Below are 25,427 nucleotides of genomic sequence, written 5' to 3'. Positions count from 1 at the left end.
GCAGAACTCTTATCTGCTGATTCATGATAGCATAGACGTAGCCCATATGCAATTGGAACTTATTTGGGGTCAGGGGTCATTTTTTTTTTGGTTTAACCTTAAACCCGTTGCCTTACAAAGTGTAGGTACTTGGTAAATAGTTCTTAAATTGATGTGATAAATATATCAGATAACTTGCTTTATCAGGGCTTTAAGCTCAGATTAGTAGGTTATTTAAAGGATATTCTGTCTCTATATTTATATCTGGGATTATGGTGACATGAAGAATTGCTTTGAGTAGCTCCTATCACTTGACAGCGACCTTGTTTTTCTTATATTGCTTACTCTTATACCCTGCTTAGGACCGGATTAGACTGCAGGAATATGTACAAGAGAGGGTGAGGAATTGAACTGGATGGAAAAAAGAAACACTAGTCCTCACCCTGGAGTTTAAAAGAATGAGAATGAGCCTCGTGATATCATAGTTGGAAATTTAAACTTGTTATTAATATGAAAAACTCTACCATCACATCATTTATTTCTTGCCATTAGAGATCTGGTAGGGAATTCTAGCAACTTGGAAGTAGTGAGCAAAGTTGAGGCATCTCTAATTCATAGTCAAAATTTATCCTTTCAGGATATTCTTGTTAAAAATTATTAACATTTCTTAACATGTTTCCTTTTTTTTACCTTAAAAATGTAACATCTGCATTTTCAAAAGAGAAGTACATTCATAACTCCACCATCTTGATATTTTAATTTTACATATATCTTCCAATACTTGTCCAAATGTATGTTTAAAAATATTTTACATATTTTTTTCTGTGCATATTATTTTTGTTTCTGAGTTTCCCTGGGAGTACTGTATTTGCCAGATGAGGGCTCAATTTCTGAATGGCTCCGAGAATCCTAATTTATGCTGCTGTAGAAACTGACCAAAATGGGTTGGCATCCCCTGGGCAGGTATGTCCTCAAATTTAGAAGGCTCCGTTTGGAGGCTGAAGCAGGAAGTGACTATGAGTTGTACAATAACGAGCAGAGTCCAATGTAAGGCAATAAAGATAGGTTTTATAAGAAAAGATGTACGTAGATATTTAAGTAAAATAATTTCAGATGCTAGGAAAGTCCTTATCCCCACCCAACCCAAACAAGAAACAACAACCAAAAACCCAACTAAACCACCATTACAATAAATGCACCTCTCCCACTAGTTAACATGTATACTAAAGGTCAGTTTAAGAAAGCACTAACATTTAAGATGGAAAACTTAAAATATTAGAAGTTGACATAAGGGCTACAAAAGGGGCAAGAGAAGACGGCAGTCTCTCTGACAGGAGTGGGGAGTTAGCGGTATGGTACAGCCCCTATCCACTTTTCAAGGAAGAACGGTGGAAAGGTATCCAGGAAACAGCACAAAACCAAAAAACTGTAAAATTAGGAATTCCTAATTTTACCAGAGTCAGGTTCTTTCAGATTATTTAGGTTTTATAAGAGAGGAGTGAAAATGAAAAAGCCAAACATAAATTATCCGAAAACTGCCACAGGAAAGACTCTTGCAGGCTCAGAAGGCGGCTGTGGAAAAGTCATTCCTAGAACTCTCCAGGATGCATCAGGCCGACCACCTGTTTGCGGAGGGGTTTAGAGCAAGGAAGGGGCCCTAACTCCGGGGAGGAGGGCGCCCGCCCCTCGGTTCCCGGAACCGGTGAAGGCGTGTGGGGAGCGGGCGGCGCGGTGCACAGGTGGCGGGGGCCGCGCCAGCTGCGCGCCACGCTCTGCTCCGCGGGTGGGCCGCCAGGCGTCGCGCTGGAGCCGCGGTTGCCCTGGAGACCGAGTGGGGCGAGTGGGCGGCGCGGCGAGGAGCCGAGCTGCGGCTGAAGTAGCGGGCGTGAGTTGGGGGGAGTGGCTCCCCGGGCGGCGCGAGGGGTCGGATTGTCCTGGGGCAGGGCTAGGTGGCCGTGAGCTGCGGGTCGCGGCTGGCGAGCCCGGAACGCCTCTGGTCACAGCTCAGCGTCCGCGGAGCCGGGCGGCGCTGCAGCTGCACTTGGCTCTTCTGTGCGTCCGACGGTCCCAGCTCCGCGCGGAGGACAGCGGCCCGGCGCTGGGTCCGGGAGGACCAGGCTGCCCCAAAGAGCGCGGAGAGTCACGCCCGCGCCTCTACTGCCGCGACCGGGAGCCGGGTAGGCGGCAGGCGCGCTCCCTGCGGCCCCGGGATGACTTCTCGGCGCTCCCCACTGGCGCCTTTGCTGCTCCTATCTCTGCACGGTGAGTAGCCCCAACCCTTTCCTCCCAGTGGGGCCAGGCTGGGTCGGCCAGCCCGGGGCGAAGCTGTTTGGGGACGGCAAAGAGCCTCCCTGCTTTGCCGAGGGTCGAGAGTCCAACTTTCTCAGGGGCCGTGTTCGTTGCTGCGACCGAGGCTCGCGCGCACCTGCAGCGGCTGCTTCCCCCGCCCGCTCAGCCCAGGTGTTCCTCATCAGAGAGGTAACTAAACTCGCCCCACTACCTCCGGTCCCAGGCTGGGCCCCGACTCTCACCTCGCTGCGCTGTGGGGAATGCAGGATCGTTTTTAGATAACGAACTCCCTTACCCACTGGTCCAGTTAGAAACTGTAGTTAGAATCAGTTGCCTTTACTAGGCGGCCCTAGGAAAACTAGAAGTGCTTTTAAAATCATTTGGAAAGCTTTATAGCTTTAACGTAACCTTTTGGAAGCCTATACACGTTTTGGCCGAAACTGATCTTTATTTTAAAAAATAATTGTATACTGTGCTATACTGTATTAGAAAACAATAATTTATACTCTAACTTCATCTCTAGATGACTTAAGTTGGCTCACAAAAATACACAGAATATAACAATATTAGAGCAAAATAAATGGCTTTAAATTTCGTGTTAACGGTTTTAAAAACATCTGTTTATAAATTTAATTTTCTACTCTCTGCTTAATCTTTCTTACATTTTATTTTCGGTGAATAGCTATCATATTAATTTAGATCCTGATTTTCATCCTGTACAATGCTGTTTGTTTTTTGTGTGTGCATTGTCCTGTGCAATCCAGTTTTCTGTCCCATTTATTGCTGAGATTTACTGAGATTTTTTTCTAAAGGGTGTTATTTAAAAAGCAGGTTCAGTGATTTATGGAACTTTTTGTGGTTAACCCTGTTTCGTTTTTTTTTTTTTCTGGATACACCAGCATGTTTCCAGTCATTTTATGGCCTTATTCGAACTGATTTTGAAGTAACCTAATTCTAGCCAACTTAAATTGTGCAGATTCATTGAATAGGGGAGAAGAGAATACGAAAACTTTTTGTATGTCTTCTCCATAGAAACTAGTGAAGCTGTAATCATCAAAATTACAGATAATTTTCTAGAGTTCAGTAGGTATATTTTTAGTGATAATATGCAGACAGTAACATCAATATGTACGTTATGAACTTGTGCTTCCAAATATCTTTTGTACTGTTGCTAGTTTGAGATGGCCAGTTTTTCTCTCTGTCCTACTACTTTTTAAGTGTTAAATAAGAGAGTAAATTGGCTTTTTATGAAGTCCTTGGACACAGCTCTAAATATTACCAATATTACAAGAATGGCTCAAATTTTTGGTAGAACAATCTATTATTAAAGTTGTGTATTATAATAAATGCTACTCTTTTTGTAAATAGCGTTTGTGTATAGTTTGTTTTTGAAGTATTAGGCAGTACTTTAAAAGAGTTGATATAATTCACAGAATCAGCCTTGCAAGGTCATCTGATTTGTTCTTTTTTTCTTCAGCAAAACTATTCCCAAGCCATACAAGAATGTTTTTAAAGACTTCCAAGGACATCTCAGTCTTGGCAATAACCTGTTATGTAGAGGCATTTTCCACTTTCAAAAACAGTGTTCATTTGTTCAACAGATATTTACAGAGCCATCAGTCTGTGCGTTTGAGTATCTGGTGGGGAAAGGTGGTGGTGGAATACAAAGACGGTGTATGTGTGAGTGTCTGCAGCCCGTAAGGAGTTTGCATTTTTAAAACAGGCTATAAGTATGTACAAATAATTTATGATACAGTGAATGTATGATGAATTCTATTTGTTAATGTAAGTATCAAGTAAGACTTCTTGGAAAAGTTTACCTTTTTTTCTGGGCATTGAATGAGTAGGGTATGAATTGGCTCAGATGGTAGTGGATGGGCTTTCTTAACCAAAGGAACAGCCTGAAGGAAGGATGTGAAGTGGAACAGGCAGGGGTATACTCTTGAAAGGCCGAGCTGCTAGAGCAGGAGATGTGTGCAAGGGAGAAAGAGCCAGAAAGTAGTTAGGGGCAAGATAGTAGAGAATTTTGAATGCTGCGTTTGGGCTTTATTCGGCTGGCCATGGAGAAAGTACTGATGTTCAGTTTCCTTACTGTGGGCGGGGGGAAAGAGGATGAACAGTTAGCGTGCTTGTTTGTGCCAGCACACCTATCTCCAGGAGAGTACTATGCCCTAACCGAATTTTATTCTTGAACTAGTCAAGGGCAAACTTGGTTTGAATGAATTATGGTTCATCCCCAGAACTTTCAATGTGGAATAGCAGGAGGGGTGTATATCTGAACAAAGTTGGTTCTATTACAAAGGGGTAAAGGGGAATGGATGTTAGATAAATAACCAATAGTAGTGGCCACTACAATGAAATAATACACCAAAGGTAGAAATAAAGGGTCTTTTCAATAAATGAAAGAAAATCAATGTTGATAAATTTCTGTTTCTATTTCTGTTTTTTTTTAATTTTGTTTATATTTGTGAAGTAACTTCAAAGGTAATTTGAATTGAAAAGCTGACTTCTTTATAGTTCTTCCAATGGGTTAGATATAACTAAAGTGTTTCCTGTACTTGTGATTCCTTGAAATAGCAGGTAACTTTTCAGAATTTGAGAAAATGTATAAAAAGAAAGAAACGACCACATAAAATGCTATGAAAATGAAAAAAGTCGTGAACCTCTTCAGTGTTACCATTATTAAAAATTTATTGTAAAATCCAGTTTCTCAACTCTGAATTTAATACTGTAATTGTTTTAGAAGGATTCACCTGTCAGTAAAAATCTGTAGTTTAACCTATATGAAAATTGACAGCTATGGGATGAAAATTTCAGAGACGTTGAGCCTAACACACATGTATATTCAACATGGACTATTCAGGAAGCAATTTAAATATTAAATTACCAAGCGCTTAAAAAGCGTTATGCCTCGAACTGTTGTCAGACACTAGGTAATGATGCAAGGGGTAAAAGTACTTGTTTTGGCTTCCCCTCCCCGGATAACAGTATGTGGCACATTTTGAAATGTGTTTTCACACTTTCATAGTGGAAAGATTTATAATGAAAATTCTCATTTGAGTCTTCATACTTACGCCATATGATTTATTGTCAAACAAGGTGATGTGCTGGTGCGAAAGATTCTTTAGTTGCAGTGAGTAATACAAAACAAGGGACAGGAAGTACTTACTGAGCTGGGAGAAAGTACAGAAAATGGTGGCTTTCCCACTAAGGCTTTCCATCCGTAACTACTTTGTTTGTTTGTTTATTTATTTATTTGAGATGAAGTCTGGCTTTTGTTGCCCAGGCTGGAGTGCAGTGGTGCGATCTTGGCTCACTGCAACCCCTGACTCCTGGGTTCCAGCAATTCTCCCGCCTCAGCCTCCCGAGTAACTGGGATTACAGGTGCCCACCACCACCCCTGGCTAATTTTTGTAGTTTTTGTAGTTTTAGTAGAGACAGGGTTTCACCATGTTCGCCAGGCTAGTCTTGAACTCCTGACCTCAAGTGATTTGCTCGCCCCAGTCACCCAAAGTGTAGGGAATCCAGGCCTGAGCCACCGCGCCTGGCCCCATAACTAGTTTATTTAGAATAGGGATTCCAAATCTGTTGTTATCTAGACTAATGATAATTTTTTATACTCTCTCAACATTTAATTATTTTAGGCAGTTTGAGGAGGGTTTGCTGAATTTCTGTTTTCTAATTTACTTCAAGTGAACACAGTCATCTCAACTTTCTCTTTCTTTGTTTGGTGAGGACTAGCTGGCACTAATACATCTCATCCCTGCATTTTGGGAACTGCCCCCACACCATCTGGAGGATCTGAAATCTTCTCTTGATCATACTTTGTGAGCAACTGGCTTCAGAGAGGTTGTTGGTTCTTGGGTGGTATTCAAAAAGCCATCTGATTTGAGCTGAGTTTGGTCTTAAAAGTGGAAAGTTAATTAGTTTACTTATTAGTTAAGCCTATCTTACTAAACCATGGAAGGATTTTTTTTTTTTCTGTTAATGTTTTGGTAATTAATTTTCTGTGTACCTGGTTTTCTACCACCCAAGAACAAGACCAGAGTAGTAGTTTGCATTTGTGATGGTTTTAAATTGTAGAAGTATGAAGTTAGCCACAGAGAGAAAATGTGTTTCCAATTTGCAAGTAATAGACTCAGCCAATGATCTACCACATCATCATTGCCTTCATCAGATATTATATAGGTACAGTATGGCTCTGCCTCACTCATATATTACAGAAAGGATCATATTTTGATAAGTGTCACTAGAATATTTACAGAATAGAATAAAACCCATACAAATTTACTGTTATGGGCAAAGTGTGTTCAATAAAAAGTTGTTTGAAAAAGTCTACTTACTGGTTTGTTTTCATTTAGCAGTTAACTCTGTTGATCTTGAGAGAGAAATAAGCTGACAGTATTAGAGGACACTTTTATTTAGAAAAGGATTCCTGGAAAGAAACAGATCCTAGAAGGACCGAGTTCAGAAAATTCTTGTATCATGTAGAGTTCCTTGGGAAGATCTTCAGATAATTAGGTTAACGTTAGCAGCCATTAATGGTAGTAGAACAGGGTTTAGGGTTGAAATAGGTGGTTAAAGTATAATAGGTTTGTGGGACTGGAAAGCCAATGCCATTTTTTCACTGAGGGTAACAAATAGGTAATTAAATACAATATGACTTTGTGAATGTAACTTTAACGTGATGAGGCCACTTGTAGACTGGTCTTAAAAGAATTATTAGTTCAATATTTTTAGAAATTTAAGTTTAAATATTTACCAAAGTCTGTTGAAGATCCCAACAATGGAAACATAACAGTGTCCTAATTTAGAGAACCCCTTTACTCACTTTTGCCCAAAGTTTCACTGTTCACAGCAGTCACACACATAAAACCTTTCTCTTCTGTATTCCCCTTAATGATTGTTTTTTCTTTTTACTTGTCATCTTCTCCTTCCATTTTGGAAGATGTTATGTTCCTCTGCTAGTAACATCAGGTTCTTCTATGGTAATAAATCCAGTCCTGGTTCTTTCCAATTATTCAGCTCTACCCATTTCAAGGATTGATATTTACAAAAAACCCTGGAGCCAACCAGGCAGACACAGAAATCACCATAGAAGGTGAGCGTTGGTGGGGGTATGTGGGAGTGTGGGCATAGTTATATGCTAATATTTTTCCCCTTGTTTAACGAAGTTAACTTTATAATAGAATTCTCTTTCTCCCCCTGTGCTTGCGCTCTTTCTCTTTTGCTGTCTCTCGCTCTCTCTCTCCCCCCTACCTCTCTCTCTCTCTCTCTCTTTCTCTCTCGTGTGTGTGTGTGTGTGTGTGTGTGTGTGTGTATTATCCCCAAAAGGCAGTACCATGTCTACCATGCTGGGCACTATAGTAATGCTCAGTAGACACTTGTGAATGAAGGTTTACTAATGTAGGTGGTACCCCTGAGAAGACTGTTGTTTTCTTTTTTTTTTCTTTCATATTTTAAACTTTTTATTTTGAAGTATAGATTCATAGCAAGTTGTAAGAAATGTATGGGAAGGTCCCATGCACCCTTCACTCAGCCTCCCCTGATGTTACCATCCCCCAAAACCAGAGTACAAAATCAAAACCAGGAAATTGGTGTTGGTATGCCCACAGAACTTATTCAGTGGGCAAAGAAAATTTAAGTGCATTTTCTTTTTTAAAGAAAAATAAAATTTTTATTACAAGTTTCTTTAGGGATTTGGTGTGACTATGTCAGCTTCAACTAATCTTTACACCTTGGTAAATATTTTGTGAAACAGGTGATAGAGATCAATTTTCATAGTTTGTTTTTTTTTTCCAAATTTTATGACTTCTGTGGAAGTTTATTCAAAATTTCAATACTTACAGATCTTTTGAAATAGATTTTTAGCTTAGCTTTAATCCTAAATATTTGAAAAATTTTTTCCTAAGAAATTCTGAAGCTTTTGCTTCATGTTGTAAGGAATGATCTTGGACTTTTGGCAATTTCTTTAGAACCTTGAAGTTTACCATTTTCATGTCTGGTGTTCTTAGTCCTGAGGGACCTGTATGTTAGAACTAGTCTCCCAAGGATGGAGATAATTAGTTAAAATAACATCTTTTGTAGCCTGAGGCCACCCTCTTTCTTCCTACATTACCGTATACAAAGTACTGGAGACACTTGTCTAGCAATAGGAGCATTAACTATAAATCAACCTTATGTTGGGGGAGTTTGGCAAGACTGGCAGTTGTCTGCCTCTCCTATTCCCTTCCCTCCTCCTGAAGTCTATGTATTTCCATTCATAGTTTATCCCAGACATGATTTATACCCTTATGGACCACACTGTCAGTCTGAAGTATTTATACATCTCTCAAAATGTCAAAAGTCGTTTACTAATCATAAATCCTGCACTATATACTTAAAGATGACTTAAATAACATCAAACACCAAGGCTTAATACTTAATCTTTTTTTTTCTTTGGGCCAGGTCTATGATTATAAGGTATAGAACTTCTTTTAGCCCCAATGGGTCAAGATCATCTGCCAGAACATAGAATACATGGCAGAAACGGAGGCTGCACTACTGTAGTAAACATCACTTCTTGAAGAATATGTTCAAATCAGGCTAACATTTTAGGCTTTTATTGGTTAAGAAAGTCTATAGTACAGTTCACTTATGTATATTGCTCGTGTGTAAATACAGATAGCTTTGTTGATCAAGACTTAAGACAGTATGCAAGGCATGTGAAAAATTAGTTAACAGTGTACTGCAAAGATTCTTAAACTTCTGGGCCTTAAAGATTATTAGGGCTTTAAAGATTATTGAGGACTGCAAAGAGCTTTAGTTTATGTGGATTATGTCTATTGATACTGTATTAGAAATTAAAAGTGAGAACATTTAAAAGAATCTATTAATCTGTTTAGAAACAAGACATCCATTACATGTTGGCATAAATATTTTTATGACAATTAACGTTTTTTTCCCCAAAACTGAATAATGTTAGTGAGAGAAGTGGCACTTTCACATTTTTGGGACCCTCTTTAATGTCTGGCTTATTAGAAGACAACAGATTCTCCTATCTGCTTTTGCATCTCATTTATTGCGATGTATCAACTTGGTTTGGTGGAAAATGTGAAGAGTATCTGGTCTCACACTGATAGTTAGTATTTTGATAGCATTTTCAGATAATTTTGGATATTCATCTTTGATATTCTACCAAAACATGATATGCAGTAGTTTCTTACAGACTGGTTGAAATGTGGAACCAGAAACCATATCGGTGAACACTTCCTACTTGTTATATTAAAATTCATTGGTTTATCTTGCACTTTGAATGGATCTTTTACTCATGCATGATTTTTCATAAATCTATGCATTGATCATTGGAAAATATTGGTTCACTTTGTTACACAGATCTTACAAATGTTAACATATTATGTAACATTTAAAAATTACATTTATCAATATCACCACTGAGGTAATCAGAATAGTCTTTTAAGTATTATGAAGCTGTTAAGCTCACAATGTCAGATACAAGTTTTCCAAAATTTTAATGTTTGCTTGAATTTTATCATTGCCCACAAATGACTGTCAGTTATTTCACTTGAAGTGATGGTCTCATTTTGTACTGTTTTGAGAAAATGTCTGCTAAATATATAAGTTTGACTAACCATAGTCTGCGAGTTGTTCATTCAAGTAGATATGAAGAAAAGTGATTAGTTCTTTCAGCCTTGAGCTCAAATGATTGCACCAGTGCCTTACTTTGAGATGACCATTTTGCTTCAGTATGCAGCATAAGTCGTTTTATACTACCCATTTTGTCACACAGAATATTACAAAAGGTCAAGATTTAATGAAATTATTGTTATTGTTTCATCAAAGACATTCTTTAGTGAAACTGGATTTTTTTTCTTTTTTAACTGTGACTACATGATAGCAAAGACTACAGTGACTACTAGTACAGTCTAATGCCAAGTCCTTGACCTGTGTTAAGGTGCCAACAGTTTCACCCACTACTGCTTTTGTACCATCAATGCACATGTTAGCCCAGGAAAAAAGGGATAAAACTGCACTGTTAGTAAGCAAAGTAGTTTTTACTACACTGATTTTCCGAAAGGGTCTTGGGAATCTGCATCAGCCCATGGACTATACTTGAAATGCTGGTATCTGTAATAGAATGTTGGATTCTCTTTTTTTTTTGGAATTGCTGTAGAGACAACTAGCCATACAATAAATCTGTGCTATATGGGGTGGCATTAAATGGAATATACATGTGTTATTTTACAATAAAAAAGGAACTCATTTCAAATTCATTGTTTTGTATTATAATTTAAAAACATGTAAAAGTAACATTCTAGGGTAAAAACTCAATGAAAAAGTATTTAAGAAGTTTTTTAAGAAGAACTTTTGTATTTTTAGTGGAGACGGGGTTTCACCATGTTGGTCAGGCTGGTCTCAAACTCCTGACCTCGTGATCCGCCTGCCTTGGCCTCCCAAAGTGCTGGGATTACAGGTGTGAGCCACTGTGCCCAGCCTAATATAGGCATCTTACCACATCTGTTACATGGATCTATCTCATTCTTTTTAATGGAAGTTTAGTATTTCATAGCAAGTATGCCATAATTTTTAGCTGTTTCTCCATTATGCACATTTGTGTTGTCTCTCATTTTTTGATATTCATAATGTTTTAGTGACCATCTTTGTACATATACCCTATACATTTGTATAGATACTTCTGTGGTCTAGCTTGCCCAAAGTGCAATTGTTTGGATGTACACATTTAACATTTGGGGGGAGACAGTAGCATTGTCGTGATTCAAACCCAGTATGTCTGACTATACAAAGCCTATGTAAAAGTTCATGGGCTTTGTATAGTCAGACATATTGGGTTTAAATTATGACTCATCATTTCTTTGCCCTGTGACTTTGAGAATGTTATTTAATGTCCCGAGCTTGAGTTTTTCTTGTGAAACGGAGATGGTCTTCTTACTGTGTTGAGAAGTACTAAATTAAATGAGAACTGTTATCTGTAAAGTGTCTAGCATAGTGCCTGACTGACAGCAAGTGCTCAGTTAGTGGCAGTTACTGTTACAAGGATTGATCAGTCCCAATTTTTAAGTCAGGAGATGAGTCTATTTAGGGTGTGCCACTGGAGCTGTGGCCCAGGGCATATCATGTAATTCTCCAGGCCTGCTTTCATTTGCAAAATGAGGGAATTAGACTAGGTAATCTCTTGTTCTTTTCCAGTTCTATAATCTTGTGATTCTTTGACATGGTTTCCAGTATTGAAAATATTTGTAATAAGATAAACTGGAGATATTATGTGGCTGGTTTTAACATGTTTATAAAATTTTTCCTAAAATAGTTACTTTTCTCTCTCCCTCCCCCTACCAATATAATAAAATGTTATAGTAATTTCTGTCCTCAGAATTAAAACTATCTCCATCTGTTGTAGAAAGATTACAAAATGTCATTCGAATATAGTCTTATTTTAAAAATTTATTTTAAAATTGATTGCTACTCACTTTGACTTAGGCTGTGTACATACCTATTTTTTCTCTTCAGTTCTTTGTATCACGGACAGATCTTGTATGTGTCAGGAAAGGGTCAGTTCAAAGCTGGCTGTAAGTATGACAATATCTTCATTTTACCTCAATCACTGTATTCTAATCCTTTAACGTAGTTTCTGTGATCTTTCTCTGCTTTTCTCTGATAATGAGCTTTCTTTGTCTTAAGCCAAGCATAGATGTCTAAATTTTAGCTATACTAGGTTACATGATAAATATAGACATTTTACTAGTGTTATTGATTAAAAGGGAAAAGCTTGTGAGCATAAAAAAACAAACAAACAAGTTTTAGGCAGGAATATAGTGATACTTAAACTGAAAGCTTTGGAGGAGTGTGGTTAGGGCATATCTTAATTTTGATTGTATATCATTGATTATATCATCAATAGTGTTGCCTAGCTGTTCTTTTTTTTGCATTTTCATGAGAGGTTTTTACACAAAGCCAGGTGGTCTCTAAAATTGATAGAATTAATTACACTGACAAAACTTAAATAATTCTGAGATTCGTAAACTCACTGCCTAGTATTTTATCTTGGTAAGTAGAATCTGTTTTGAGGTCATTAAATTTTTCCTGAAACAACCATACTGATAAGAGATGCTTCTTGAATTTTGTACTCCAAAATATTAATAGTAAAAGAAATTTAAACATGATTCATTTTCATGAGAATGTTTTCTAAAATTGTGACTTTTGATTCTTTCTAATTTGTTCATTGTCCTCAGAACAGGACAAGTATTAGTTGCCTGTTGATTAATATATATTTTCATTTTCAGTCTTAACATTTGCATTTCTTTGAACAAATTAATTGTGCTCTTATCCTCCCAACCCCTTACTCCCACCGCAGTTATTTTGAATTTAGGGAGTTGAGTTATCTTTCTCATTAATAAGAAAGTATAATGTTGTGAGCCACAGGGAGCTGGACCAGTAAGGTCTCTTAGAGCCCTTTAATTCCATAATGTCCTTGATCTGATGAAGCCGCTCGGTAAATCTCTTCACAATTTCCATGACCAAGCCATCTGCCTGCATTAAAATAAATCAAATCTGCTTACTCCTTCAGTGTCTAACAAATATTCTATAAACTGATGATGATGAAGACCATGAACACAAAAATAATTTGCAGTCTTCAGCACTTCCTTTTGAGTTCTCAGCTCAGATTCTCTTGACATAGTGGGGGTTGGCGTGTCAGCTTTTTCTTCGACTTGAGGGGAGAGTAGTGTAGTCCATTCTCCTAGTCCTTTTCATTATATTTGTCCCAACCGTGGCAAGTGAACTAATTCAGCTTTTTCATGTTTAGGTTAAACGTCACAAAACTTTACTTTTTCTTCTACTTCATGTATGTTAATTAGAGAAATGCACATAGATTTATCTAATTTTATATGTGGCAGTTTACATATGTGTAAACTGAGTGTAGGGGGTGCATACATGTGCATATGTGTTTTTAAGTCTCTGGCAGACTGATTTTATATCTGGTTCAGGTTGCTGATATTGTGTAGACTTTAGGAACTATGTCAGTTGTAGCAGCACTATGCTGTAAAAGTGCACGATCCCATAGCCCATTTGTAGGCAAAAATAGTTATTTTTTTTTAACATCTTGAAAAGCATTGAATTTTTGAAGTATTTCTTCTTCGTGATCTTCTTACTATCCTTTCATTCCTCAACGCATTTGTTTTTCCTTTGAGACGGAGTCTCGCTCTGTCACCCAGGCTGGAGCGTAGTGGCGCGATCTTGGCTCAGTGCAACCTCTGCCTCCCCGATTCGAGCAATTCTCCCTGCCTCAGCCTCCTGAGTAGCTGGGATTACAGGCATCAGACATGACACCTGACTGATTTTTGTATTTTTAGTAGAGACAGGGTTTCGCCATGTTGACCAGGCTGGTCTTGAACTCCTGACATCAAGTGATCCTCCCGCCTCAGCCTCCCAAAGTGCTTCTGAGCCACTGTGCCTGGCCAAAGACATTTTTTTTTTTTTCTAGTTTTGGCCTGTAATGAGTAATGCTGCTGCACATGTTCTTGTGTGTGTCTTTTGATGCATATCAGAATGAATTTCTGTTGGGTATATCCCTACGAAACAAATTGCATATGTTCAACTTTAGTAGGTATGGCCCATTTTCTGAAGTGGCTGTGCTGATCTTTCTCCCACTAGCAGTGTATGAGAGTTTCATTCCCTTTACATCCTTGTCAGTGAACACTAGGTATTGTCAATCTATTTTATTACTTCAGCCATTCTGATAGGTGCATAATGATATCTCATTTTGTCTGTGTGTGTATTTATGTAGGTGGTTTTGTACTTCCCTGATTACTAATGAAGTTACACACCTTTTCACCTTTTTACTAGCATTCGGGTATTGTCTTTTACAAATTTCCTGTTGAAGTCATTTGCCAGTTCTTAAAACAACTTTGTTGAGATATAATTCACAAACCGCATGGTTCACCCACTTAAAAGTATACAGACCAATAATTTTTGGTATTTTACATTATTTTAAAAATTGTGGTAAAATATATATAACATAACATTTACCATTTTAACCATTTTAAGTATATGATTCAGTGGCATTAAGTACATTTGCAGTGTTGTGCAGCTTATAACTATTAAGCAATACCTCCCAGTTTCCACCTAACCCCTGGTAACCTCTAATCTACTTCTTATGTCTATAAATTTGCCTGTTCCACATACCTCATATAAGTAGAATTATATAACATTTATCCTTTGTGTCTGGGTATTTATTTCACTTGGCATAGTAGATTTATTTCACTTGCCATAATGTTTTCGAGGTTCATTCATGTTGTAGCATATACCAGAACTTCATTTCTTTTTATTGCTGAATAATTTTTCATTGTATGAATATACCACATTTTATATGCTCATCTGTTGACGGATACTTGGGCTTCTTGCCAGTTTTTAAAATTAAGGAGTCAGTGTCCCCTCCCACTCCCTTGGTTTCAGTGGGTTTAAAAAACATGTTTGTTGAAGTACTGGCACATTCTTGTTTATATGTGTTGTAAAATCTCTTACTCTGTGACTTGCTTTTTTACTTTCTCAGTTTGGCGTCTTTTAAAGAACAGAAGTTCTTAATTTTAAGTGATTCATTTAAGCAACTTTTTTCTCCTTTACTAGCATTTTTTGTGTCTTGACTACAAATTTTTTGCCTTTCCTAATGTCATAAAGATATTTCCTGTTATCCTTTGTAAGCTATACTGTTTTACCTTTTATATTTCAACCTACAGCCTATCTGGAATTCATTGTCTTGTGTGCAATGAGAGTTGGGGGTAAGGACAAATTTTTTTTTTTTTTTTGGTGATGGCTGGCTTATTTATGTTTAGCCTTTTTAGGAAGATAAGATGTGGTCTTATACTTTGTTTTACCTGTAGAATCTAGTACAGTGCCTTACATATGGTAAGTGATCAATAAACTCTTATTAATAAATAAGTCATGAAGACTCATCTCCCAAAAAACACATAGGGTCCCAAACAGAATTCTGTATATAAATACTATACAAGCATTATTTTTTTCCTCCTTTTGTTGTCTTTTTCCTCCTCCTCTGTTGTCACCATCATCTTTATCACTGTCATATCCTTTTACTTCATAAACATAATCTTCATCATCTGGAGTTGAGGTTAAGTTTTTAATCTCACAATATTAATTTTTCTATTATATAGTAATTTGTTTTAAAATAATCATTTTAGTTTTAAATGGCCTTTTACATTGTTGAATCCTTTGCATCATATAACCACTGCCTACATTTGTATTGTACAAGGGATTTTAACCTGTGACCAAAAGATGGTTTTCGGGGAGGTCACAGAAATTTCATTCCAAATTTAGTGTTATATGCATTTGACATTTTTTGTTTCCCTGGGGAGGGTGTCTTATCAACTTTTAAAAATATGTTATTTCATTTTCCAACAAACTATTGAGAACCTATTCTATATACACCACTGAGAGTTATAAACAAATGTTCAATATATCTGGTCTTAAGTAACTTTATACTTATATAACTACAGTTGGAATTATAACTGTAGTTACAGTTTGGAGATGTATGTGAATCAGGATAGAAGTAATTGCAGAATACTTATTGTCAGGATTGTGTGGGGAAACAGAAGTATAGATATATCATAGTTAAAATGTCATGTGGAAGAAGATATAGCCAGATAGCTAATAAACTTGTGTATTGCCTGTCTGGTCTTTATCTCAGCCAGTGAGACATGGCACATTTGATTCTTATGTATTCAGTGGTTTGTAAGGAGAAAAAGAACAACCGAGGGTTTGTTATACTCCAGGCATCTGGGGATAGAAGGATGACAAATGTGGATGATCCAGTCTTCAAGTTTAGACTACACTTCCATGATTTACTCTGAAAGACAGACATGACTTAGCTCATTATGGTGTCATGTATTACATTTGTGGAGTGAGTGAAGTGTAATTTCCTGCTCAATTCTCATTCTTGTCCTCACCAAGCCATTCGATTTTCCCTGGTAGTATGTATTCTTTGGAGTATGGTCCTTTGGAGTCTGCACGCTGTGCAACTGTGCATGAGTACGTAAAAGTGATGACATCGAGGCAGTGACAGAAAACAGGTGGAGTCTGAGGCAGTGCACCTGGTTACTCAGGACTACATGAAGTATATGAGAGACCAAGCAGTGTCTGTGTGTCCTTGTAAGGGGATTGACAGAGGCCTGTGTTACAATGTAGAGGTCTGTGCAGGGATTTCAAGATCAGTGTCTTCCTCTGTTTGGGCCGCAGTAACAGAATACGACAGACTTGGTGGCTTATAAACCACAGAAATGTATTTCTCACAGTTTTAGAGGCTGGGGAGTCTAAGATCAAGGTGCCTGCAAATTCAATGTCTAGCGGCCTGCTTCCTGGCTTGTGAACTGCTCTCTTCTTGTGGTATCCTCACATGGTGGAAGGGGCAAAGAGCCCCCTGGGGCCTCTTTTATGATGGCATAAATCCCATGTATGAGAGGTCCACCATCATGACCTAATCATCTCCCAAAGACTCCGCCTTCAGGTATCACCGCTTTGGGTTTTAGGTTTTAATATATGAATTTTGTGGGGGATACAAACATTCAGTCTATAGCAATCAGAGACAAATGGCCAGGATCACAGTACAGGGATGGGAACCTGCACACACCCACCACTGTTCCCGTTCAATAACAGCAACAATGGAAAGAAAACCCTCACAAAGGAGCATTCATATTTTACTGGTTACCAGTCTGGCCTAGTCTGTCAAGATACTCTCCAGCAGAGGCAGGTAAAGAAACCAGAGAACTTGGTGTGGCTATGGGGGCAACTCTTTTCTTCTCTGCCTGGGGGTAATTTGAGTACTCTCTCCTTCATGCAGGAAGATACCGTCTTGAAGCAAAGCAGCACAAGGGGAAAGAAATCTGAAAGACCGAGAATTTCTCTGAGCAATTGAAAAGAGAAATCTAGAGGTTTCTTAGGCTGTGCAAATTCTTGGATCTGCCTGAAATAACTAAATTCAGTCCAATCTAATCATCTTCCTGACCCCTGTCACCCATCTAGTATGAGAGTGAGTTGGGGGTGTGTGTGAGTGAGAAGTGGTAAGATCAGATCGGTTTGAGAGAAAATAGACTCTGTTTCTTTGCATATGCCTATTTATTAACAAAGGAATGTAAATGTACTTATTGCTGTCCTCTTGATAAAATTTGCTATAGACGTATGGCTAATCCCACAGAATCAAGGATCCTTATCTGGCCAGATGCACCAATTTTGACCTCTGTCCTAGTTTTTAACTTAAGCTGATATACCAACAGGGCAGCAAATATATAAGCAGTTGCAAGAACTGCACTGCAGTGGTTTATTGAATCTTAATAAATGATACTTTCTTTTAAGAAAAGCCTCTTTATTCGCTTGATCACTTGAAGTGCTTTTTAAAAATACTTGGAATTGGCAGGCTTTTTCTGATACTGAGGTGCTCACAGTAAACTGAATGTGGTTAAACAGCTTGGAACACTGGAGTTGAATAGTTTCTGGGCACATGTGCCAAAGGATGGCAAGCCAAGTCATCCAGCCTCTGGTGCCAGCTCTGATGAGCTTCAGTTCTGCTGCTGCCAGCACTTCTGCATGCCTCTCTGAGTCTCACACATTTCTTCTTTTAGTGTCACAAGTGTCCAGTCTGGATGTCACATTTTCATTAGGGGCATAGCTGTCATTGTTGGGTAACCACCATGTGCCATATATTGCCTAGACATTTTATGTATGTATGTACATTAATCCTTAAACTAAGCCTGTGAGATAGATGAGTATTAGTCCTATTTCCAAGTGAAGAAATAGGTGATTCAGTTGTAGAGCAGAATGAATTCCAGTACCTGTGGTTAAGAGCCTGGAATATTAAGATGGTAGGTAAAGATAATATGTAACATGTAAAAATAATAAAGTGCCTAATACTGTGTCAGGCTCAGGTGAACAGTAAGTGGATTACATTTTCTCTTATAAGCTCCATTTACCTTTGTGGTGATTTTGTCTGCATTCTAGGGCCTAACTGGAGAATTTGGGAAGCATTTGTAGAAGTTATGGGCAGATCTTATAGCAGAGCTTTAGAACCCTAAACATTAGAATCTTAAGCACTGTGAAGCTCCAAACAGTAAACTGTAAAGTATAGGTGAGGAGGTAATACAGTTCTGAGTTTTTTATCCTCAAGAGGACTTCTCTCTCTTTCTCTCTCTCTCTCACTCATCTACCTCTTTCTGTCTGCCTTGCTGATGCCTTATTTATTTGTTTGGTGTGCCTATTAAGTAATAAAGCACTAGCTATGAGAGTTTACAATTTTATTTTAATTTGTATCAAATAATTCTGTTATCAAATTCAAAGGGGAATTATTAAAAATCCTGTTTTAGAGATTACTAGTCATTAAGAAATTGTGCTCGACTGTTGGGTTAGACAATGTAGGTGGTAGGAAAGAGGTATAAAACTCAGTTCTTACTAACATGGAGAAACCCCATCTCCACTAAAAATAGAAAATTAGCCAGGCATGGTGGCGCATGCCTGTAATTTCAGATACTAGGGAGGCTGAGGCAGGAGAACTGCTTGAACCCAGGAGGCAGAGGTTGCAGTGAGCCAAGATCGCACCATTGCACTCCAGTCTGGGCAACAAGAGTAAAACTCTGTCTCAACAAAAAAAAAAAAAAAAAAAAGGAAAACAAAGAAACAAAAAACTCAGTTCTTGCCTCCACTGAATTTCTATTTTTAGAGGAGAAAAGGGAAAAAAAATTTTTTGAATGCCTAACTAGTCTTTCAGTGTGCATTATATAATTAATTTTTACCACAACCTGGCATTGTTTTCATTTGAAAAACAAGAAAAATGATGATCAGAAAGGTTAAATAAGATCACATGGCTCAATTCCTTTGGTTTCCAAAACTCATCTTCCTGGCTTAAGGAACAGAGAAGAGTTTCAGTTGTGAGCCGCATGATGATGTTTTGGTTAACAATGGACCACACATACAGTGACTGTGGTCCTATAAGATTATAACACCGTATATTCACTGTACCTTTTCTGTGTTAAATGTGTTTAGATACACATATTTACCATCGTGTTATAATTGCCTATGGTATTCAGTACAGTAACGTGCTCTACAGGTTTGTAGTGTAGATGCTCCACCATATAGCTCAGATGTGTAGTAGGCTAATACCGTCTAGTTTTGTGTAAGTACACTCGATGTTCACACAATGATAAAATCACCTAATGATGCATTTCTCAAGACATATCCCTGTCATTAAGTGAAACATGACTGTATTTCACCTTCAGATTTCCCTTATTATTCTTTTTTCTGAGCCTGGAAAATAATGCTTATGCTTTAGTACCCAGCTTGGATGTCACTTCCCAAGTGAAATCTTCCCTAGAGTTAGCTTTTTTTTCCCCCCTACATCCATATAACTTTGCTCAAACTTTAGCCTTTATCTGTTTACTGTAATTTATGCATTTGCCTATTTGTTTAACCCTCTTCTTCCTTTCTTAGCCAGTGCTTGATACACGTTTATTTCATAAACAATACATGATAATTGTACTGTCAGGTTAGAAGTACAACTAGAGTCAGAGACTTTATGGAACAGGTAGGAACTAATTGAGTCTTGCAGGATCTAAGTGGGATGTAGGCTAGCACAGAGGTGGCCTGGTACACAAGACTGGGGAGGGAAGAGTGTGGGAGATGATGTTAGAAATAGTCGTATGGAAAGGAGTGTTGCTAGTTCCTGTTAGGAAGTAACATGAGTTATATTTGGATGCCACGTTTATCATTTCAGCTCTTTGAAAACTGCCCCTAATGATATGTCTTTTCTTTTGTTTCCTCAAAATTAATTATCCTTTGGTAGCTATGGTAACTCATTTGAAGCTCTGTTATGCATGTAATTTGTACACATTGAACTATTTGCTTCAGCATTCTAAATATTTTCTTGCATAGTCAATAATCCTATATTTACAATGTTCTCCTTCTTCTGGCGAAAATTGGCTTTTCCTCTTAGATTTCTAAAGATTTTTTTTGAAAAAGAATTAAGAATGACAGCATGACTAATAAATTACCATAAATGACCATCATCTTTGTCACTCATGTGCATGCTGTTATTTGCTGGAATTGACATATTTCTGGGCAGTTTTTACTTTGAGAACCTTTGAACACATGCCACATGCCACCTGGCTTCCCCAGCTTCCCAGCTCCCAGGACCGTTACAGCCTCACTCCTGAGGGCTGCCACACCTCTGTCCGTTCTCTTCTGTGCCCCACAGCCCAGTGTGACACCCTTTGTGCCTCCTTCCTGGCTCTGGCCCAGCCAGTTACACCTTTGTGTTTGCAGCTCTTCTTTTCCCATGCTGTCTCTTACTGGATCCCTAAACTTCCTAGCTCAGCCTTTCTGCCTGGTCTTCTCAGACTGGTTTTCTTTTTATGTCCTCCCTCTCTCTTTCAGATGAGTTTTGCACCTGCGCCCCCGTTCAGTGGTTAGACTAGATGGTCCATTTCTTCTCTTTGGTCAGAGTACTGTTTAACCTTTGAATCATTTTTCTCTTGTGGAAAGTGGGACAGGTAATGCCTACCCACACCAAGTGGCTAGAATGGATGAAGTGATGGACTTCAGGCACCAGGTGCTTAGTGAATAGGAGTCTCTAACTTTTCCTTTTCCCCAGCTCTTAACATTATAAAACAGCTTTTTAAAGCATTTATTCATATTTGGTAAATATTTATCTAGTGCCTGCTTTGTGTTAGGCTATGTTCTAGGTACTGAGGATATAGCAGAGGCAAAAATAGACTAAAGACATTTGTAACAACAACTTAGGCAGCAAAAAATGAGATGGGACTACATTGTTTTTTCTCAAGTCCCTGCCTCTTAAAGTGTTTACTTACCTCTGAAATAGAGGCATGTGAAGAATAACATGACACAGAAAAAATGTTATGTTAGGTACTTAGGTGTCCTTAAGTCGTGGTAAATATACTTTTTAAAGCTTTTACAACCTTTCAGTTTTGTTTGTGTCATCCAGGTTTATAATGGATTCCTTAGTGAAGTGACAGGGTTGTAGTGGGTAGAGGGTCTCTGTCACCCCTGCAGTTAATTGCGTTAAATAAGGTAGATCTTACACAAGCATTGTTTTCATTTCTAAATAAATGACTATTGCGAAGAGCAGTAATGAAACTTTAATAATTTTGTCTGAGACATTCATTGGCCAATATTGCCTATACCACAGTGCCTTACAGAGGGAAGGTATTTAGGAAAGACGTGTGGACCCAGCAAATGTTTATTTCTGGAGGTACTTTTATATGTCCATTTTGGGGGCTTTATCAGCAATTACATGTGATGTTTATTTGCAGTAATAAACATCATCCTAGATAATATCTGTCTCTTAATTTATTTGTATAGTTTAGAAAAGTAAAGTTGTTCTGTTTGAATTGTGTTTATTTTAAAAGTACTTCTAAGTTGTTTTAGTACTACTAAAAAGACATTTAGCATACTGTATATGAGTCATGCACTTTTTAGGTACATAAAAAGGTATATAAATAGGCATTTATTGATTTGCTTCTGAAGGTTTAATATTGGTAATTCCAAACCAGAAGGTGAAGATTTCTTCCACTTACAATGGCTTCCTTGTGAAATTTTATGTAGCTGTCATACAGTCCTGGAATTGTAGATCTGGAAGATACCTTTAGTCTTCTAGGTTCTCCTTTATACTCAACTCTTTCCTCCTGCTTCTATTCTTGCATGTCATTTAATTAAAAATCTAGAGAGGTAAAGTGATCTTTTCAAAGCCACACAGCATGTAAGTGGCAACGTTTAGGCCAGAATCCACGTTGATGCTCTTTGCAATAACATGAGTGAAATAATAAAACTAAGCAATATTTCAGTTACTTTTTCTGTCTTATTCAAACTAATTTTAACTTCTTCAGGGTCAAAAATCTTCTCTTCTTGACGCCTTTCTGTCTCTGTCTTTCCATCGCAATCAAATATTACACAAGAAAAATGTGTATGTACCATGAATGTACACAGATATATTTATGCACTGTGTATAAATAGTGCATGTGCTTGTGTAATTGTGGCAGGGTTATTTAGGCACCGTGGGGATGTTGTGTGATCGAATAAAATATATATTGGATACATTGCCTGTAGCTACCTGTTTATGCCTCTGTCATGCCATTGTATTCCAGACTGGGTAAGAGGAAACAGAAGAAAATACTCAAATTTCATTTCAGAATCTGCAGCAGCTGGAGTGAACGTCAAACAGATGGGCTTTTCCACCCTGATTATCCTAACTTCCTAAATTTAGAAATACATGCTTTAAAAAAATGTAAATTACCCGAGGGGGTGGTGTAGCACATGCCAGGCAGTGCTAACGAGTGCAAATAGATGTCATCTGCTGACTTAGATGAAGCTCAGCTTCCACTGCTGGGTTTCTGTTATTTCATCCCCTTTAGATTTGTTTTACGCTGCTGCTTTTCTTTCTGTAAAAGTAGTGTCAAGTCTCTCTTCACATATAGATTAATATTATTTTAAACTTTGAGATGTATATTGTATCTGAAACCAAAAATAGTGTTTAATCTTATTACTCAAAATTCCTTCAAACTGGTAAAATAAGTTGGAAAGAGAGAGACATTGAATGAGAAAACTCTTGTATCTTATCTTTGCAATTAACTAGATGGGTGAATTTGGGCAAGACACTTTGTCCACTGTAAAATGAGTGGATTGGACTCCATGGTTGGTCTCTAATGTATCTTTGTAAGTTACAAAGTTCTTTGTTTTTATAAATGAATCTGTGTCTATAAATTCTTTTGTATACTATTGTGTCGCCAGAATCTACCGCAGTGCCTGGCACACATTTATTAGTCGATGTCTAATAAACATTGTCAAAAGAATCGATACTGTTTGCCTTGTATTTTCAATTACTAAAATTCATTGGGAAGCTTAATTAGAAAGTAAGTGTTGGCCACCACTAGAAGACATTACTTCTGTTACAGTTAAGTTGAGGAGACCAAAAAGGGATCCAGGGACATAAAAAAAGCAATAACCAAACAAGTGTGGAGGTTCGTATATGCAGATTGCCTTTCATTGAGTGTGAGTTTTGTGAGGAATCACATTTTATACAAATAAATATGTTGATAGAACCACTTTTATTCCAAAGTTCCAAGAGGAAATTGCAGAAAACAGTCTGAGTCCATCACCAAAGAAAGTCTTGCAAGATGAGGGACCGAAGAAGTGAGCCTAGAAGGATGGACTTGCTGAACTTCTGTTTATCCTCCAAGATGTGATTAGTGTTCACAGAACTCCATAGAAGTTCAGGAAGCAAGGAGGTAATGGGGAAAGGAGAGGGTATGGGAGAGCTAGCCTTTCTGGTCAAAGAGAATGGGTAAGCAGAGTTACAGAGGCATAAAATAGCCTGGGAGCCACAAGTAGTTCTACATGATTGGAGAATAGGGTAGGGTTTAAGGGAAGCAGAGGCTAGAGATGGGGCCAGAAGGATAGGCAAGCACCAGATACTTGGACTTTATCCGGTGAGCAGTGGGAAGACATCCAAGGGCTTTAAACAGAGGAATAACTTGCTTAAATTTGCTTTTTTAGCAATTCGACTTTAGCAGCAGTGTGGAGGATGGATTGGAAGTGGACCAGGAGGGAGATGGGGAGATCAGTTGAGGCTGTCATGGTCGTTAAAGATCATGTGAAATTCCTCGTAAGTGCTGGTAAATTAAGTTTAAGAAGAGGGATGGATTTTCAATAGATCTTTAAAATGTTTGTTATAATATATGTTTCAAAGCAAAAAATTAATGGAGGGGAGTGGAAAACTCCTAAAAAAGATTTTTTTTTTTTTTTTAGAATGGGGGAAATGTATGAAGGGAAAAATGTTGATGGGAGTTTTATTTAAGAGATGAGAAATGTGAAAAACTGAGAGGTTATTGGTGTTGTATTGAGACTGAATCCTAGCCATTTGTATCCATTTTCTAGTTCTTGTGTTGATGAGCCAGCCAGATCTTAGAAATCTAGATTGCATTGTGAAGTGGAAATTCAGTTTCAGTTTATTAAACAATATACCTCTGAGCACAAATTAAGGCATCTTTTTTTGGAGGGTTGGTATATAAATTACAGGTATGTTGAACAAAACCTGTAAAATTATAGTTTAGAACTTATTTGGGAAAGATTTGGAAATATCATAATGAATAATTCTGAGAATAGCAGACCTTTGTAGTTTTTGAATTTGCCTTGAGAGACTAATCACTGATGGTTTGCCAGTTTCTCCATATTTCTCAGAAGTCCCCAAGAATCTCTGGCAATCTCTTGTCCTTAAGGGTCTTTTTGGGGGTCTTGAGTTGCCTGTGTGTCACTTTTCTATCTTATGCTTCCTGGGAATGGACCCTTGCAATGCCAATCCTCAGCTTTCCACCAGTAATTCTTTCTAGTGCGCTCGCGCACTCTCTCTCTGTGTGTGTGTGTGTGTGTGCGCGCGCGCGCGTGTGTACACCATACTGCCAGAGGAAAGAATTTATACATGTATATGTGTGTGTATATATATACACACACAGAGAGAGAACACTGGTTAATATAGCATCTGTTGATTGTCTTTTTCTTTGAGAATGAATCAGATTTTCTTAGCCTTTTTTTAGAGGAATAATTTTAGATTATATATTCAACATTTTGAATGCTGTGTTGTAAGATTCTTGTTTCTGTTATGTTGGTTCAAAGTATGTTGAATATTTTCCTTTGTAAGCAGGCATTTAACATGGTTAGACTCAAGCTGCAACCTCTGTCATGCCTGTAGTAGATGGTGACTCAGATCTAATTTCAGGCCGCCTTGAGTCTGGCCTATACATATATGGCTCCTTGGTTAGCCAGAGACTTATATAGTATTTCTATAAAATTTTGGGTTCCGCTTCCGTGGACCTCTTCTTTCCAGGGTTCCTCTTTCTCTCTCTGGTAGCCTATGTTGCCTTGGGCCCTGGTTTCTTCTGGCAGAAGGATGGCAGATTTTTCTACTGGAGTTTCAGGCTCCACGTGCTGTGGCCACAGTAGGTGGTGGCCCTTCTCACAGATTATGCTGTTTGGTCTGTCCCACACACAGGTGCTTCAGGGGTCTAAAACTTGGGCAAACTTTTAATATAGAATTTGACATTCTCCTTCTCTGGGTCTCTCATTTCTACAGTTTTCCCTCA

General features: G+C 38.0%; 1 protein-coding gene across 4 annotated transcripts in view; it reads left to right on the top strand.

Annotated features, from left to right (window-relative positions):
- The first annotated feature begins 1,910 nt into the window (after positions 1–1,910).
- Positions 1,911–25,427, top strand: part of IGSF11 (immunoglobulin superfamily member 11) — a 116,774-nt gene continuing 93,257 nt past the window's right edge. For 2 of the 4 annotated variants that reach the window (XM_073009744.1, XM_007985722.3), the window contains exon 1: positions 1,911–2,241. In XM_073009744.1, coding sequence (XP_072865845.1) covers positions 2,190–2,241 — 52 coding nt within the window. In that variant the 5' untranslated portion in view covers positions 1,911–2,189. The remainder of the gene's footprint in view (positions 2,242–25,427) is intronic. The other 2 variants (XM_073009745.1, XM_007985721.3) reach the window with 1 other exon arrangement.

Source organism: Chlorocebus sabaeus, chromosome 22, assembly GCF_047675955.1.
Source record: "Chlorocebus sabaeus isolate Y175 chromosome 22, mChlSab1.0.hap1, whole genome shotgun sequence".
NCBI lineage: Eukaryota > Metazoa > Chordata > Mammalia > Primates > Cercopithecidae > Chlorocebus > Chlorocebus sabaeus.
The sequence above is the reverse complement of the archived record's forward strand: the minus strand, read 5'-3'. Positions and strand labels throughout refer to the sequence as shown.